Here is a 14,891-nt window from a genome sequence, read left to right as displayed (position 1 = left end):
CCTGAAGCCTATCTCAGGCATCTGAAAGCACACAAATTTGTGTAACAAGGGTGTTTTTTTCTCGTTAATTTCCTTGCAACTTCGAAGACCAATTGATCCCAAATTTTCACAGGTTTGTTATTTTATGCAATGTTGGGATGCACCAAATGAGAGTACTGGTCTTTGACAATCACCAAACATGTTCAGTGCCTTTATTGTTTGTACACTTGTGAATAAATGCCCAAATAAACATTACACTGTGACAGTCTTCATCCTTTGATTTTGTAAACCCAACTACAGCGTCCAGTATGCATCTGACGGTAGATAAATAATATTAGTCATAAACAGCCGGAAGTATAACATGTTACAAAGTACCATCCCAACACAGGAAATGCTCAAGATGTTTCTAATAACGACGGTATGACTTTTGGAATTAACTATGCCAGATGTTATTTACGGTTCCTGGATGCAATTACCCTCTCACTGGAAAGAAAAACACAGAATGGAGCTTACCAGGGCCCAATTTCATAGAGCTGCTAAGCACACAAATTTGCTCAGCATGAAATTTAACAAAAAATGAATTTTGATTTTCAGTTACTTTTTTTAAACCTCTGTCAAATAAAAAGAAAGAAAATGTACATGGACATTTCTAAATTTAATTTTCAATTCTTTCTTTTGACCCTACCACCTACAATTAAAATAAATATTTTTTTTTTTTTTTACATCAACAATTCTGAATGGCCCTATGGTAGTTACTCACCCTACTTTCAGGAGATCTTAGTGTACCATTCTTCTTATTGTTCAGCTCTCTCTGAAGTACATGAAGTCTTAAACCCTCTGCATCCAATAGCCGACTTGTCACCTTAGTACCAACAAACAAACAAATAAACATTTGTAAACAAATAGATTCAAATCCTTAAAGGCAGTAGACACTATTGGTAATTGACAAAGACTAGCCTTCACAGTTGGTGTATCTCAACATATGCATCAAATAACGAACCTGCGAAAAATTTGAGCTCAATTGGTCATCGAAACTTGCGAGATATTAATTAGGAAAAAAACACCCTTGTCACACGAAGTTGTGTGCGTTTGGATGGTTGATTTCGAGACCTCAAGTTCTAAATCTGAGGTCTCAAAATCAAATTCGTGGAAAATTACTTCTTGCTCGAAAACTATGGCACTTCAGAGGGTGCCGTTTCTCACAATGTTTTATACCATCAACCTCTCCCCATTACTCGTCACCAAGAAAGGTTTTATGCTAATAATTATTTTGAGTAATTACAAATAGTGTCCACTGCCTTTAAGCACAGCCAAAATCAGGGGGTACACATTTTCTCAGCCCAGTTTTCTGAACAACAACAATTTGAAAACCAATATTGTAGCAGCTTTAATGTAACTTGTAGCCATTAACATTTGCTATGTCAATGAAGAACAATAGTTTGACGAATACGAAATCTGCAAAGAGTTACTCAATACTTGGATGCTATCCATTTGGTCACGGTGTATAGCCAATATTCCCAGTATACCATAATGTCAAAATTGCACCGAGAAGGCTGTTGCCTAGCAACAATTATTAGACAGGAAATCAGTATTCTTCAGAAATTCATGTCTGATAAATCCTTAAGCACTCTTTAAAGGCCGTGGACACTATCGGTAATTACTCAAATAATTGTTAGCATAAAAACCTATCTTGGTAACGAGTAATGGGGAGAGGTTGATGGTATAAAACATTGTGAGAAACGGCTCCCTCTGAAGTAATGTAGTTTTTGAGAAAGAAGTAATTTTCCACGAATTTGATTTCAAGACCTCAGATTTAGAATTTGAGGTCTTGAAATCAAGCATCTGAAAGCACACAACTTCGTGTGACAATAGGGTGATTTTTTCTTTCATTATTATCTCGCAACTTTGACGACCGATTGAGCTCAAATTTTCACATGTTTTTTATTTTATGTAATGTTGAGATACACCAACTGTGAAGGCTAGTCTTTGACAATTACCAATAGTGTCCAGTATCTTTAAAGGAATGTCATAAAATATTACTATTGTTTTGTAAAGGCATCCCAGCCTAGAAGCGTTGCTTTAATGGGCCATGCCTCTTATATATAGCCCACCCTTAAAGGGCACCCTAAATGAGCTTACTTTCTACTGGAGTATTTTAAAGGCACCAAGGCAATGACCAGTATTAGGCCTGGTAGCTTTTACAGAAAATATAACCTTCAAATGTTGACATTTCATCAGAGAGTTTGTTCAATGTAATAACAGTAGCAATGTTTTATACTACCAACATCTCTCCATTGATTGTAAACCAAGTCAGTTTTTAAAGGAACACGTTGCCTTGGATCAGTCGAGTTGGTCTTTGAAAAGCGAGTGTAACCGTTTGTTATAAAATGCATAAGGGTAGAAAGATGTCGTAAAAGTAGAATACAATGATCCACACAAACATGCCTCGAAATTGCACGGTTTTCCTTTTACCTAGTCGACTGACATGGTTGGCCATTTATGGGAGTCAAAATTTTGACTCCCATAGATGGCCGACCGTGTTAGTTCGCACAGTAAAAGGAAAACCTCGCAATTTCGAGGCAAGTTTGTTTGGATCATTGTATTCTACTTTTAAAACATCTTTCCAACCATTATGCATTTTATAAAAAACGGTTACAAACGCTTTTTATAGACCAACTCGTCCGATCCAAGGCAACATGTTCCTTTAAATAATATCAATTATTTTCAGTAATTACCGACAGTGTCCAGTGCCTTTAAGATTCTGGGCAAGAGTAAAATAAAAAATCCAGTCTGGTAAACAATTCTACAAGCCCTGCGATCTTTTACCCCAAGTTTGAACCCTGCCTCACAATATAGATCCTTGTTATTTGATAATAATCAATAGAATTGAAAGATATTGATCAGACTCAAAGTTCACATTTGAGACGACAATTTGTTTTTTTCCTAAAGATATTACACATTGAGGTGTTATTGTTAGATTGAAAAACTTGTTTGGTCTTTAGTAACCCCAATGCTAATGTTAAATCACTGGCCTCGACTAGTGTAATTTTCGAGCACTGTTAAACTGTAATACAAACAATTTTCTCGGACAGTTACTTTCAAGTAGTTTTTAAAATAACTATGAATTGATTTATAGATTTGAGTACAAAGTCAACAGTAATGAAAATATACCTCCAGTTGAACTCCAAAGATGTCAGTTTCCTTTTTGACTGGTGTACTTGGTTGCTTTTGGGTCATTATCTCTGCAAAGGAACACAAAGGAAAATAATGTACTTCAGTTCGTTATTTAAGCCTTTATGGGCGAGTAGACTGACTCGCAGGGCTCTCCAAAGGATTTTCCAAAATTATCTGACATTCTCGACCCAAGTTGAAACCCTGAATGGAATCAAGGTCCTCAGGAGACTTTTTACTCGGTATGACTTTTGATTTCAAAAGCCCGACTATTCTATGCAATCGTAGTCGAAGACGAGGACCGCGCATCCACTACTCTGCCAGTTTCAAACGGCCAATAAAGATTGGTCGCCATTCTTTCCTGAGTACAGGGACGGTACTTACGTCAAACCATGTAATAAACAGTTAACAGGAAATTAAAACCAATTACCAAATATGCCGGCCTATTTGTGTTAATTACATTGTAGGCCTACATTTACACAGTGTAAATTAAAAATTCAAACATATATACCTTGGTGCAAGCAGCCCTTGGTCTAGAGTGCACAACCGCTGAGTAACTATCAAATGTACTGAATTTCTACTTCAAAACTATTAGTGAAATGAAGTCACAAACCATTGAAAGTAACAGCATATAAAATACTTCCCTCAATTTGAAACAGATTGCCCGCATTCCACTCATAATCTCAAGTACTTGGTATTGAGCGCCGTCTGGTGTGCAGGCATGAACATGCGTAAAACAACTACAGGGAGGTCATAAAAGGTCACGCTACCTGGTGATAGCTGAGTCATTTACCTACAGTGTTACTAATTGAGGCACTATGGAAGTCACCCATGCACCCACTTTGCACCCCTGTGCTGATTAAAGGGCAAGCCGTTACCGAAAAAGTTCACAAAACTTACCCAATATTAACAGAATATGTATTTTTTTCACAATTTAAAAATAGCAGATAAGGTTGTGTCTAGCATTTGGATTGTGTAAACAGTCTTTGGATTTTGTATTTATTTTAGTGTACTTTTCAAAATAAGTTGTTAATGTTGTCTTTCATGTTCGAGTCATTTTAGAGATATTTTGTTTACTTTAATGTGCATCAGGGTTAAAGGCTTTCAAGACACAGTTATTGAGCCAACTTTATGAATTACAGGCCTAGGCATAGTGGACTAATTGTTGCCTTGGGCTTGGTGCCCCTTCAAAAGCTTTTCATAGACTTTGATATTTTTCAATTGAAGGGCCCTTTGCAAAAATGAAAATGGCCTTGCTCTCTCAAAGTTGAAACTCCAGGCCTGATGTGTCATTGGCTAATTATCTTATTTGTATTGTTCTTCTGGTATTTTGTATTGTTCTTTTTAAAGAATCAAGTAAATAATAATAGAAACATGTTGTATCCCAGATGTCCTACTGCAATCTAAAAGACCAAATCTTTCACTGTTATTTTAGCAATTTAAGATAATTTACTGACCTTTGAACTCTGTTTCACCTTCTTCATTATGATCGTCTTTGCAGGCCATTCTGTTTCCATGGTAACACAGCAGATGGCGGACTGCTGAAGTAGTCGTAGCTTACACCTCTTGCTGTTGTTTTATGGAGACTTCTCGACACTAAAAGTAAAAACAAAAACAAAATGTTTACACAATTTTAAGTAACTTTAAAAACAAATTATTTGCAGTTTTTGCCAAACACTTTGTCACATTTTTTAATAAAGACAATTAGAAATTTGATAATGGATAATTGGATTTCTTTCTCTTTACCCGCTTATGACGATAACTTGTTTTCTATTTAGTGGTAAAAAAAACAACTCTAGCTTTGAAATTGAAGACCACAATGTGTATCGAAGAATGGAAGAAAAATAAATGTCAAAAAAACTTAATTTGTTAAATATAAAAAAAGTTTTAATATTCCAGTCAGACAAACTGTTTCTGTCTATGAGTGCCATGCACAATAATAGTTTTTTCCTTTATCCTGAGACACTGGGGAGTTTACAGACAGCCAATTCGAGGGAATCTCCAAAAAGTACCTGTTAGACATTCACATTTGACACTGTTGACAAATTATTCATGTGCTATCATGATCCTGTAGCATGCACTGCAGTTAGTTGCCTCCAAGTTACAAGTTGCCTTGTTTGACAAGGCCCTAACATTCACGTCTTATCAAATTTACAAATTGAAGTTGGAATTCATGTCGAAGAACAGATGGTTGCATTATATCATACTGTATACAGACAAAACAACAAATATTATCAACCAAGTTGAACAAATGGGACTGCCGTATCTTTCTATTGAAATTTTCCCACGGTTGTAGGGTGTGTTTGTGTTTGTCTTAACAAAACATATAATACTGAATTCCTCAGGCTTCAAATCTATTTGCTGGCACCTCCATGCTGGCACGGAACATGCGCAATGACCGTTTTTTTCTTGGGGGGGGGGGGGGGGGGGGACTTAGCTGAGTAAAGTACAACGGTTTCATTTGATATGAAATAATCATGGTATCTAATATACCTCAATGATTGAGATATCCCGTTTAAAAAATGTAAAAAGTGGTGGCACCATACGGAAAGTTATCCATAACATTGAACCCAGGTAAAAATATTTACAAACACTAATTTAAATATTATTATTGGAATCTTGGCATTGTTGTAACATAGAGCATAGAGTAAGGACAGAGATGGTTGTAATGACTATATAGAGTTAGTTGCGATAATCGTAACCCTCCATCCTCCCGACGGTCGCAACTAAAATAGAGTATGACAATGATTTGTATATTTTGATGTGAATTGATTGATGTTGATTGTTGACAATGACATTAAATAAATGTATCTGAAATGAAAAATGAATGGTGTTATAAATATAATTGAACAGTGAAACATAATAACATAACATTACAACATCCACAACGTCAGCAGTGCACTGCTTGCAGTGCAAGTCAGTGCATGCATGCACCGGGTGGAGACCGGCTGGCCGCGTCCATGACGACACCCGCCCCCACACACACGGACCGTGGATTCCCCCACCACACCACAACAATACACGCGACACACACCGCCGTACCGCGGCAATGGCGAAACATTCACAACAAACATTTTTGTCTAACTCGTTTATTATTCCGCCGTTTAATAAAACCTGAGATAAAAAGAGATAATAATCGCCTAATAATCATTCCTGATGTGCATGGGACCTGAAGAAAGACTGAAATGCATGCATATATTTACTCACCTTTATGACACATTAGATGACAGTTGGGACCGACGTCAAAAAAGACAAGTTACAGCTTGAAGTTGAATACAATACAAGAAATCAATAGAAATGGCAAGCTGAATGCCGGTTTTGTATACGAACTAAACCCAGTCTCTCTCTACGTGATTACAGTCTGTTTAAATACCGCTTGGAGAGGGTACCAATCTGTCATAGCGTGACGCTTGCTTTTGTGGGCGGGGTCGAACCCTGGAATCAAGTATGGAGAGCCATAAGCACAGACATATTATCAAAAATCAAACGCAAGAAACAAAATTTAACAAAAGTTGGGGGCCCTGCACACTGAACAGGGAAGACGATCATTTCTTTTTTTTTCTTCCTCACTGCTTGGAAAGGGAAAATGGGAGAGCAAGGAAAATTAAACAAAACCCACAATCACCTATCAGGTTCAACTGCTTCTGAGATTTAAAAAAGATGCACAAGAAACACCCAACCTAAATGGCATCCACCCCCCCCCCCCAAAAAAAGGGGGGGACACCAAAACAATAGGCAGTTTGGCAATTACTCAAAATAATGTTTAGCATAAAACCTTACTTGGGAGGTTGATAGTATAAAACATTGTGAGAAACGGTGCCTCTGAGGTGACATAGTTTTCAAAGAGGTCTCGAAATCAACCAAAAAGCACACAACTACGTGTGACAAAGGGTGTTTTTTCCATAATTATCTCGCAACTTTGACAACCAATTGAGCTCAAATTTTCACAGGTTTGTTATTTTACGCATAAAAATGTTGAGCTACACTAAGTGAGAAGACTGGTCTTTGCAGTGTCTTTCCCCACACTTGCAGGGGATTTTAGTTGAAAAACTTTAGCACACGTACAAGGAAACAGTTCATTTTCATGCATGGAGGTTTTCCACCTTGACCATTTTTATTAAATTTAGATTTTGTGCAAAATTGTGAAAATTGTATTTTCCATTATTACCAGGCCTCTATAAATTTATTAATAATTTCAGTGGACCTCTACACATTATTTTTAAGTGCATTAATTTACGGTCGAACAGGCGCGCTATACAATTAAAGGGAACATGTTCGTGCATGTACTATACTACTCCCCCATACACAATGCATTGCTGTTTACTATTTATATCATTTTACGAGAAAGAAATAGACTGTCATCGTAAAAGGAACCTCATTTTGATTTGCTATTTCCTCCTGTAGACACACGACTTCTTGCAAATTTCACGTTTAGAAATCCAACTTCATCACTATGTCAGGTCGAGGTGGTAAAAAGAGGGGTAAATCGCTGTCCAGGTCGGCCAGGGCTGGGGTGCTTTTTCCGGTGGGTCGGATGTGTCGCTACCTCCGTATCGGCACCCACCATCAGCGCATTGGAGCCGGTGCACCCGTTTACTTAGCAGCTGTGATTGAGTATTTAACCGGTAGGTGCAATTTATATTTCCTGAACCTAGCCTCAAAAGTCAAATCTCAATCGTTGTTGTCGATATTAATGTTCACATTATTGTGAACTGAGCCTCAGTTGTAATGTTCCCCATTGCTTTTGTTTGGCATTATTCTGAAATACTTGTTAATTTTTTAATGTTTTTATAAATATTATAATAATAATATAAATGAACATAAAATTTGATTGAACCTTAAAATGTTATAAACAAAATTGAGGGACACAATAAAATAGTTATTTATCAGAACGTTTTCAATATCCCTGCCACCACTTTTTCATTGATAAGTTATGAAATTAGTAGTGTCAAGTTATATAAACCACAAGGGGAACGGACTATGTAAGTTTGATGCACAGTTTTAGTTTGAACAACGAAAAATTTACTGGAGTGGGACTTGAACCAACCACCTCCGGATTAGCGTACCGGCGCTCTACCAACTTGTCTATCACGCCCCATGTTGGCCATCTTCCTATCTAAGTCGGTCCTGGCTCTATGCAGGGTGCCAGTATCTAGAATTGTATTACTCAAACGAGATGTTCCCGTTGATCGCAATTATTAAACAAGTTGGAAGGATACAGAAATCTTTCCGAATTATGAATCATGACGGTTCACTATCGTGTTGTGTTTGTATGTTTTCCTTGGTTCAGCTGAAATATTGGAGCTTGCCGGTAACGCTGCACGGGACAACAAAAGGGGTCGCGTCACTCCTCGGCACATTCTCCTTGCTATTGCCAACGATGAGGAACTACACCAACTCCTACGTCATGTGACCATTGCTAGCGGTGGGGTACTTCCAAAGATACACCCCGAGTTGCTCGCCAAGAAGAGAGGACCAAAGTAAGGCTGATTACGAAAATATTTAATGAAGTTGGAAAAACTTCGAAATTGTACGTTTGAACTAGTCTCAAACTTCATTAGAGGAAAAGAAAACAAAATACGAATAAATAGTTTTCAAACCTGCACTAGTCTCAAACTGTTTTCACAGAAGTAGAAACAAAATACTACTAAAATAGGTGTCACACTGGACATCTCAAACTAGAGAAGTAGAAAACAAAATACCGTCTAAATAGTGCACAAACCTGAACTGGTCTCAAACTAGTGTAAACAAAATACTTTTTTATGGTTTATGTTGATATCAAAATACTTTTTAATTAGCACAAGCCTAAACAGTCATCTCGTGCTCAAATAGAAAAACCCAAGCAAGTCTCAAACTGTATAATAGAAGTAGAAACAAAATACCTTCTTAACCTTTAAAACAAGTTCAAAAACTGTCAAAGTTGCGGAAACAAATCCAATGTAATAATAATAATAACATAAAATTTATAAGGCGCACAGTATCTGGAATGGTATTCAAAGGCGCCGGATGCTAGCAAGAAATGGTATCCTTTTTCTTGATTCATCAAGTTTCAAATGACTTTATTGGACAGGTCTAAGATGTTCTATGATTCCCAACCATCTCCTACACCAGTCAAGAGGCCTGTCGTTAAGACAGCCGCACAAAAGAAAGATACCCCCTCGACCTCGAAGAAAGGAGCTACAAAGAATACACCTAAGAAGGTTGTTGGTAAAACTCAAGCAAAGACTAAAGGAAAGGTAAGACAGCTATTATTATCAGGCCTTTAACTTCACTCTTAAAGGGCACGGTGATGTCTTTCTAGTGTAAGGGGCACTTGATTGAAGAAAACATTAACAGTATTGAAACTTTGCAAAGGGCACCACAGCAAAAGCACAGGGCACCATGGCATTTGCTGTTAGTACTGTGGGTTATTTCACGAGGCCTGTTTTACCATTACGGCAGTTTGATAATCATCAAACATACTGTTTTCTCATGGTCACTCCATAAGTTCCTTGACCTTTTTCGGGGGGGAGGCGGGGGGGAGGGGTTTGGGGACAGGCCCTGAAATACTTCTGTTCAAAATCCTTTCACGTTGGCGATTGGATAAACCTATAGAGGGGATTGGGAATTGTCACATGCACTTTGAATTTAAAGGGTACATTGTCTTAAAATCTTGCAAAATTTGCTGTTTGCTGTTGCTCCTTATTTCATGCCTGAGACCATCTCAGCTCCCTTGGTAGTTTAATAATGGGTGCGTTCGATAAGCTTCCCTGGGTTGATCCCGCAGTGCTCACTCGGGTGAGCCCCTGACAAGAGCTACTCGAACGATCACTCACCCTCTCGTGGTGACGGCATGCACCTCGGGTCACCCCCAAGTGACCCACTCCACAAGCAGGGCACTGGGGGCCGACTCGGGTGAGCCCCTGGAATGACGTCAAAGCTATTGGAACGTACTGAGGTCGACCCAGGGAAGCTAATCGAATGCACCCACAGCCTGTGCTGCCAAATATGTAGCGCACCAAGCTCATCAATCACAAGAACAGAATCTGCCACCACAGGTACCCATTGACCCCTGGATGAAGAGAAGGTATTATAGTAAAGTTTCTTGTTCAAGGACACAAGTGTCATGACCAGGATTCGAACCAACCCCCTCTGATGACTCAGCAACCACAACTTGATTCTGATGCTCTAAACCGGTTGGCCACAATATTCAACATTTTTTGGTAATTCGTTGACTATGAAATGTTTTGTTTCTGTGTATACAGGGCTCAGGGAAGTCTGTACTTTCAGAGAAGAGACTTTTTCTAGGACAAAAGGTTAGTCGATAACTTCCTGTTTTGCCAGTGTAATTCCTGTACTTAAAGGTGGGGTCGTAGGTTTTTTTTTTTGCAATTTAATGATGATTTACATGCAAAATTATAAACATGTAGTAAAAGTCACTGTGAGAGTTTCAGATGAATGTCTACTTGCTAAGAAAACAGCAAAAAAAGTTGTGGTATTTTCACAAATGGGTCTGAGGATAGTTAACCAACAGCTGCAAGTACACTATTATGGTCATTAATTTTGTATGAATTGGTCGTCCCTTTAACAATAATGTTAACTGCAATCCCACATTCATATTTTCAGTGTGTATCCGTTCAAGCACTACTAGGTCATTTCCAATCGTATAGTATAGGATAAGGATGAGGATCAATTTTACTTGCAACCACATACGGTTGGATTCGTTATAATAAAAAAATACATTAAAAGTTACAAAATACATCACAACAAATTTAAACAACTTGATTTACGGCACCACTGACAGTATATTTGTTTGTCAACAATTCTGCTATAGTTGACAGTGGTGCAGTCCAACATTGCTGAAATAGTTGCTGATGCGGTAGTCCATCCGACCAACTCAAGCTTCTATTTAGGTGGTGAAGTAGGTATGTATTTCATTTTTGTGGCCGAGCGAGTGGTCAAGCGCACTGGACTCAAGCTCTGGCTCTGGGTCAATATCATAAAGCTGTTGAGCAGCTGCTTAGCAACTACTGTAATGCATCAGTAATGGATTCTGGCACTCGAAACCAGCATCACTGCCCCCCATTGATTGATCTTGATCTTTGACTGTGTCTTTGTAATGCTAAGATGTACATAAAGTCAGACATGAGAAGTTTTAGACTTTTATCTGAATGATTTTGGGATGAATTCAGACTTTATAAGTCAGCCTGGTGACGAAAGCTAACTGTTATTTCTCCTACATTTAAAAAACAAATCCAGCTATTTGACGTAATTTTCTAGTACTGAGGACACCGTTAATCCTAAATGCTACGTGAAATTTAAATCCCAGGGGTTACTAAAAGGTAGAAATGCAACGGAGGTGTACGTATAAGTTCACACTTTCCTCATAGGGTGCTCTTTAACAAGAAGAGAATGCCTTGGTGCCTTTGCGCTTTTCAAAAATGCGTACGGGCCTGATGCCATCATATCAACAATCGACATACCCCAGGCCTGATACTTCACGGAGGCAACGAAGGCGATTGCCTCCGTTGCCCCTTGCCATTGCCTTGATGCCCGTGAAATGCTGCAGTAGAAATTTACAATTTCCTCATAGGGTGCCCTTGCCAAAGAGAAAATTGCCTTGGTGCCCCTGCCCTTTCAAAAACGAAGCATACAGCCCTGATACCCTCTTAACTGTGGATCCCTGTATCAGACTTTTGTTGTCAGCAATGACTCTCACTTCTGAAAAAGTAAGCAAATGTTAACCATGTATTAAACAATGGGAGACTTTCTGGGACGATAGAGGGCAGCAGACTTACCGGGTAAATCCATTGTTCTCAGAATTATGCGCATGTTCAGAACTACGTAAACAATGGGAATTTACCCGGTATGTCTGCTGCCGCCTAGCGTTGGAAAGTCTCCTATTGCTCTCATTCATATTTCTTATCAGGATCTGCTTTAGACAGTGCAGGAGGCAAGGAGTTTAGAGATGAAATCAACAAACTGAAGGCTGCCCAAGGAAACCTTGAAGTTGCTGGAGGTATGTCTTATAAGTGTCAAGATTGCAGCGTTTTTTTTCTAGTGAGGCACCTTTAGTCAATAAAAACTGTAGTTTTCATCACGTTTCTTTTACCTTTCTTTTTTTGTATAATTTCACTTGAGTATTAAAACAACTACATTCTCTGTGTGTAAATGGAAAAATCTTTTTTAAAACAGTATCACATTAATGCTTATCTCAAAAGTTCAGATTTTGGGGTGGGGCCATATCCCTCCCTTAATTATGCCACCGGTGCCTTGGTCATTTTCCAGTGGCCATTCACGTCTTTTTTTTAAAAACCTTGACTGATTTGTTGTTTATTTTTTGTTTCCATGGATAATTTCTTATACATTTTACACTTTTGTGTATTTTTGTAGCTGCCATGTGTCAGGGTCATAACTTTCCAGCGAAGTATGTCATCAGTTGTCACAGTCCGTCTTGGGGTGGCTCTAACGCTGTATCCAATCTTGAAAAGTGTGTGAAGAATTGCTTAGTTCTCGCTGATGAGAAAAATCTGACTTCAATTGCTCTGCCATCTATTGGGAGCGGAGGGTGAGTTCAAATCAATTTTGTTAAACGCAATAAATAAAAGAGGTGATAAATTTAGATGAAGACCTGGAAAGAGTAAAGCTATTGTAGCGGCAAAGCCGATCAGCCGGCAGAGGGTACCAGCATAACTCCGATGCGGATCTTCCGCTGCTGGTCGTCCCCTGCTTGGCGATTGGGTAACCAAACAGCCAGGGATGCATCTCCTATTACGCTAAATTATTGCAAAAGTTTGCAGCTGCATCGTGTAAATAAAAGTTCTCAACACTAACAGCATACAGAAAACACAAGAAAAGTCGCCTAGTCTTAACCAAAACTATGTGAATCGGAAAAGCTAAGGCTACACAACAAAGGGATATAAACACAAAGCTGGCAACAGCCAATCTGTCTCATACAAACATTGGTTTAACATCTATGATTATGAACTGCACAAATCAAGAAGTTGTGCTTCAGTAACTAGACGACAATACTCATTCTAGTCATTGTGAAATGACCGATAACTTGGCCGGATTCGAACCCACAACCTTGTAACTGCAAATCCTGCAGTATAACCTATGGACAACGGTGCAGGCCTGGGCCCAATTTCATAGAGCTGCTAAGCACAAAAATTTGCTTAGCATGACAATTTCTTCCTTGATAAAAACAGGATTACCAACCAAATTTCCTCGTGATTTTCAGGATAAGCAAACAACACCTGAATACCAGTAACAAGCAACATGCCACAAATTTTGGTTGCCACAAAATTTGGTTGGTAATCCTGTTTTTATCATGCTAAGCAAATTTGTTTGCTTAGCAGCTCTATGAAATTGGGCCCTGATGGGAGGCATCAAACGCCATTGCCTCCATGCCCCCTAGTCATTGCCCTTAGTGCCCTTGAAATGCTCACAGGGTGGCCTTTACCAAGGAGAAAATGCCTGGGTGCCCCCCTTGCCCTATTCAAAAACAAAGCAAACAAGCCTGCAATGACCTAAAATATACATGAACTTGTTTTTCTTCCAGAAACGGTTTTCCGAAGCAGACAGCGGCTGAGACTATTCTGCAGACAATTAGTAAGTACTTTGTGACCGTGATGTCCTCGTCACTCAAGCAAGTGTTCTTTGTGCTTTACGATCAAGATAGTATCGACGTCTATACAAGAGAATTATCTCGACTAGAGGTCGATCAAAATTAAGATTTTACAATTTTATTGATCCTATAGACTGTTGCGAAGATTTGTACTCTTTCAGATTTCTATTACAATAACCTTAAAAAAAAACTAATTATTGCTTTTTTATTATTATAACCTTAACTTTAAAAGGAACAGTCACTTCGCCAAAAGAATTTTGTTCCAAAATTTTACTATCTTGATTTTTAGCATAGCATTTTATTTTAAGTCACCATAAATTTTCACAATGATTTTGACATTTATATTTATGCAAACGGTATAAATTATTTTGACATATATATTTATGCAAATGGTATAAATATTCAAATGAACAGTTAGCCTATAAGGCAGAATGTAACTTTCATAGTGTTGATAAAGACGGAAGATTTTAACAAAAAAATAAGTTAAAATCTTAAACTCATGTAATCATTGTGAAGTATGAATTGAGATGATATTTTTAGGACATGTTATTAAAGAGGAATGATTCGAGTCCAACTTTTGGCAACAGTCTTTAGAATTCGGAGCCTCAAATGGTTGAATTAAGGAGTTTTGGCTGTAGGTAGTTTTTAAAATTTGTCTTCGTTCACCGATATCTGCTATATTTGCTGTCATTATATATAGTGCACTGCTTATAATTCAAGTGTACATTTACTTTGTATCTGTCTTTATGGGAAAGCATACAGAAAGCATTTTCAACTTACAAAACAAATACCCTTTAGAATAAACACAAAGCCGGTTAGATGTGACACAAGATTCTGTCTCCCTGCTGTCGATTTCACAAAACGATTAATCTTATCTTGAGTTAGGACGAGTAACTCGTCCTAACTTAGGATTAATCTTACGGTTTACATGCTACAGTGCAGGGCTGGGACTCGTCCTATGTCTTAAGTTAGGAAGAGTTTTGTGAAATCGACGGCTGGAGATTTTATCCCCCAAATGTCGAACTGCGCACAAACTTCCTCTGATAGTGTCCTTTGTGAATCTGCCACCTCCAGCTAATGTTCATATCCCATTAGCTTTGGACTTTTAATTTGGGGACTAGTTGAGTTTCTATTT

The 14,891-nt window shown here is 38.3% G+C and overlaps 2 protein-coding genes across 2 annotated transcripts in view; one reads left to right on the top strand and one right to left on the bottom strand.

Annotated features, from left to right (window-relative positions):
* Positions 1 to 6,479, bottom strand: part of LOC117303995 — a 40,275-nt gene extending 33,796 nt beyond the window's left edge. The window contains exons 1-4 of the mRNA XM_033788467.1: positions 6,358 to 6,479; positions 4,608 to 4,746; positions 3,151 to 3,221; positions 740 to 841 (exon numbers count right to left, since the gene is read on the bottom strand). Of these exons, the coding sequence (XP_033644358.1) occupies positions 740 to 841; positions 3,151 to 3,221; positions 4,608 to 4,656 (222 nt within the window). The 5' untranslated portion in view covers positions 4,657 to 4,746; positions 6,358 to 6,479. The remainder of the gene's footprint in view (positions 1 to 739; positions 842 to 3,150; positions 3,222 to 4,607; positions 4,747 to 6,357) is intronic.
* Positions 6,480 to 7,462: 983 nt separating this feature from the next.
* LOC117303785 (core histone macro-H2A.1-like) lies at positions 7,463 to 14,674 on the top strand. Its single transcript, XM_033788141.1, has 8 exons — positions 7,463 to 7,775; positions 8,441 to 8,630; positions 9,221 to 9,386; positions 10,395 to 10,445; positions 10,964 to 11,054; positions 12,059 to 12,148; positions 12,523 to 12,697; positions 13,691 to 14,674. The coding sequence occupies exons 1-8, from the start codon at positions 7,604 to 7,606 to the stop codon at positions 13,860 to 13,862; spliced, it is 1,107 nt and encodes a 368-aa protein (XP_033644032.1). The 5' UTR covers positions 7,463 to 7,603; the 3' UTR covers positions 13,863 to 14,674.
* The last annotated feature ends 217 nt before the right edge of the window (positions 14,675 to 14,891 follow it).

This window comes from Asterias rubens, chromosome 20 (genome assembly GCF_902459465.1).
Source record: "Asterias rubens chromosome 20, eAstRub1.3, whole genome shotgun sequence".
NCBI lineage: Eukaryota > Metazoa > Echinodermata > Asteroidea > Forcipulatida > Asteriidae > Asterias > Asterias rubens.
Note: the sequence above shows the minus strand (reverse complement) of the source record. Positions and strands in the feature narration are given on the sequence as shown.